The sequence below is a fragment of the Glycine soja genome, chromosome 1, assembly GCF_004193775.1.
Source record: "Glycine soja cultivar W05 chromosome 1, ASM419377v2, whole genome shotgun sequence".
In the NCBI taxonomy this organism is placed as follows: Eukaryota; Viridiplantae; Streptophyta; class Magnoliopsida; order Fabales; family Fabaceae; genus Glycine; species Glycine soja.
In genome coordinates this window covers 33958434-33961443 of record NC_041002.1, presented here as the reverse complement: position 1 = coordinate 33961443, position 3010 = coordinate 33958434, and the positions used below count along the sequence as shown (strand labels likewise).

Sequence of the window (3010 nt, the reverse complement as noted above, 5' to 3'; positions counted from 1 at the left end):
TTACAAATTTGCCTCAGGGCTGTGAGCACTGTTATCTGAAATTGATCCTACAAATTGAAATTGATCTAACAAACCAAGATGAGCTTGAAGGAGCCAGACATTAGAGAGAAATTCAGGGCCTCTTCTAAGTTGTTGAGCATGCATATCTACTCTACATTGAGCACCAGCATAGCACAAAATCTCAACCCACAATTCTTCAACAAATTTCCACATTTGGATTCCATTTTCTGCAGCAATGAGTTCTTTTGCTACATTACAAGCATGAAACATAACAGATGCACTTTGCATCTTTGAGGCTTTATCATCTCCTGTTGTAGCTATGTCATGTTGAAGTAATATCGTACAAGTTTCAGGTAAATTGTCTTGTCGCGGAACAACATTCTTGCGTTTGAAATATTCCACGGCATCAATGACAGTGTCTTGAAGAGTTACCAACGCTGCTCCTACTGGCAACATGTGACGTTGCTTGAGCAAGAGGTAAAACATATAATCAGACATCTCTTTGCAGTTCTTCCTTGAATTCACTACAGAACTCATCGAGTCCTCGTTAGAGTAATAAAACAGATTTGTAGCAATGTGCCAAGTAATAATGGTTCTATGAAATTCAAGCTCACTTGTGAAAATTGAAACATTTTTCCCAAATAAAAGATTCCTAAATCCCGGGGCGCCTAAAGGATTTGACTGCAGGCCTTTCTTGGATTTATCCTGCAAGTGTTGAAGGATCATTGTTTCTAACGGTTTAGAGGTTAAGCAATGGCTAACACTTGGGAGTTCTTCTAACTTGTTCATCGGGAAGAAATTACCCTTTATGTTCAAATTTTTGTTGCAAATCAAATTCAACAAGTTAGACTGTCCCATTACCGAAGAAAAATTATCTTCTTCATTCTTCTTAATGATCACATCCAGCATAAACGTTGGGATTAAAGAAAATGCCGATAGACCTTTAATTGAAATGTAGTAGAATGTCCATCTGGAGAACGCAACCAATATAAAGGCATATATTTCCGATATCAATGCTCCAACTAGCAAGAGGTATGTGATGATGTGATCCTCAAATAGGTGCTCATTTTCACTTAAAATAGGATATGACACAAGCACAACGATAGTGGTAGTTAGAGTGATCAAGCGTGACACCAAACCCAAGACGCCATAATTTGCAAATGCCTTGGTGTAGAACACATCGTACATTAATTTAAGTTCGAAATTCACTAAGGTAAAATAGTCGGTGAAGTCCATACTTAAATCTTCAAGTACTTCTTCTCTATCTTTAGTAATGTCCCAGGGGTTCATGACCAAATCAACAAAGAGGCTTATGAAGATACAAATGGCTCGAAGAAAAGTCGTTGGGTCTCCAATCGGAGTCAAATCTTCTCCCCCATTCTTTCTTCTCTTTTTTGGAAAGACCCGATTGAGAATTCGACCACATAGAGAGCTAGCCCTTGATTCTTGCCATTGGTCGCTCTTCCTAGAAGAATCTATTGAACGAAGGAAAGAATCCCTAAGATGCTTGATACTAGCTCGATACAAAGACCATGTCCTTTCCCCATACTTAATAATCCCAATAATTAACATGGGAATGGTAAGATGTGAAAGCCAATCTCCTTTCCAAGACAAAATAATTACGTAGACAGTCAGGGACGTTTGAGACAACAAACCAACAAAGTGCCTTAGCCATAACTCATTGTCTTCTAAAGCATAGGCTGTGATTGTATCAGGACCACCAAGGTGCATTAGAAAAAAAGGAGCCCAAAATGCAAGAAGCTGAGGATTAACATTCTTTGGTTGTTCACCCTTGTTGTAATACTCTCCTAAATTGCTGGAGATGACGCCCATTGCTACAGTTGCCACCTTATCTGCTAGCAAGTAGGAAGACCACACAAGTGCTCGTCTCAACTTACTGGGTTTACGTTTTCTACGGTCACCCAATAGTGTTAATATAATTTGCGAGACAAGGCTGAGCAAAATCAATCCTCGTAGCTCCCATTTGTCCCACCATTCCAACATCGAATCTGGGATCACTTGATCTAGCCTTCTATGTCCTTCTATGGACACATAAGTCACTATAACTGAAATAAGAAATTATCCACGACAACTGACGACCATGGCATGTAGAGATAAACAATAACTTTAGATTATCGAGTAACTTTTTATTTATTATATAAAGGTGAATTTGAAAATAAATAATGCATTAAATATGTAAGTTTATACAAATAGACAAATGTTCACTTTTAATCTTAAAAAGTTGTTTCCTTTTAATTCCTTATATTTAAAAATTTCAATTCCTTGTATGAAAATGCTAATCGTTGTCATTTTAATATCTGAAAATATAGTTTTTCATTCATTTTAGTTTAAAATTTAAAAAGTTGTGTGACTTAAGTGACAATATTTACATACTTTTAAACTATAAAAAGATTTTAAGTAATTAGGTTTTGGGATTAAAGTGAATATATATACATAGAAACTTTTAGGAGTCTTTTTTTATTTTATTATTTTGGCTTAATTAAATTTTTCATACCTATAATATAAGTTATTTTTAAATTATTATCTAACATTTACTTTTTTTAATAAAATTTCTGAAAAAAAATTTCAGTTTCATTTTACTACCTGACGTCAGTTGCTTTCTATTAAATGATAACGTGTCTGACGGAGTATCACATTATCACGCCTTGTCACATACACCTCATTGTCACGTCATCACCTTAACTGATGTGCCACTGACGTATCAGTGATTGGGCATGATGATGTGACACTCCGTCTGCCATATCATCACTTAACAGAAGGGAATTAATGACCGGTGGTAAAATGAAATTAATTTTTTTTTCAGGTAGGTATTTGACAAAAAAATGAATTTTTAGGTAGTAATATGAAAATGACATATTTTTTCACGTATGAAAAACTTATTTAAATCATATATAATTGGTGTTTTGCGGTCTATGGTCAATGTATACATGTAACATGTTATGCCTTTCTTCACTCTTCCTTCACTATTCACTGGACCCAAAGTATATAT

At 35.3% G+C, this 3010-nt stretch overlaps 1 protein-coding gene across 1 annotated transcript; it reads right to left on the bottom strand.

Annotated features, from left to right (window-relative positions):
- On the bottom strand, positions 1 to 2004 carry LOC114425063. The gene has a single exon (XM_028391847.1). It carries the CDS (start codon positions 2002 to 2004, stop codon positions 1 to 3), a length of 2004 nt encoding a protein of 667 aa, XP_028247648.1.
- Positions 2005 to 3010: the final 1006 nt, after the last annotated feature.

Coding starts and splice junctions, on each gene's coding strand:
- LOC114425063 (XM_028391847.1), bottom strand. CDS start 2,004: ATGTTGGAATGGTGGGACAAATGGGAGCTACGAGGATTGATTTTGCTC.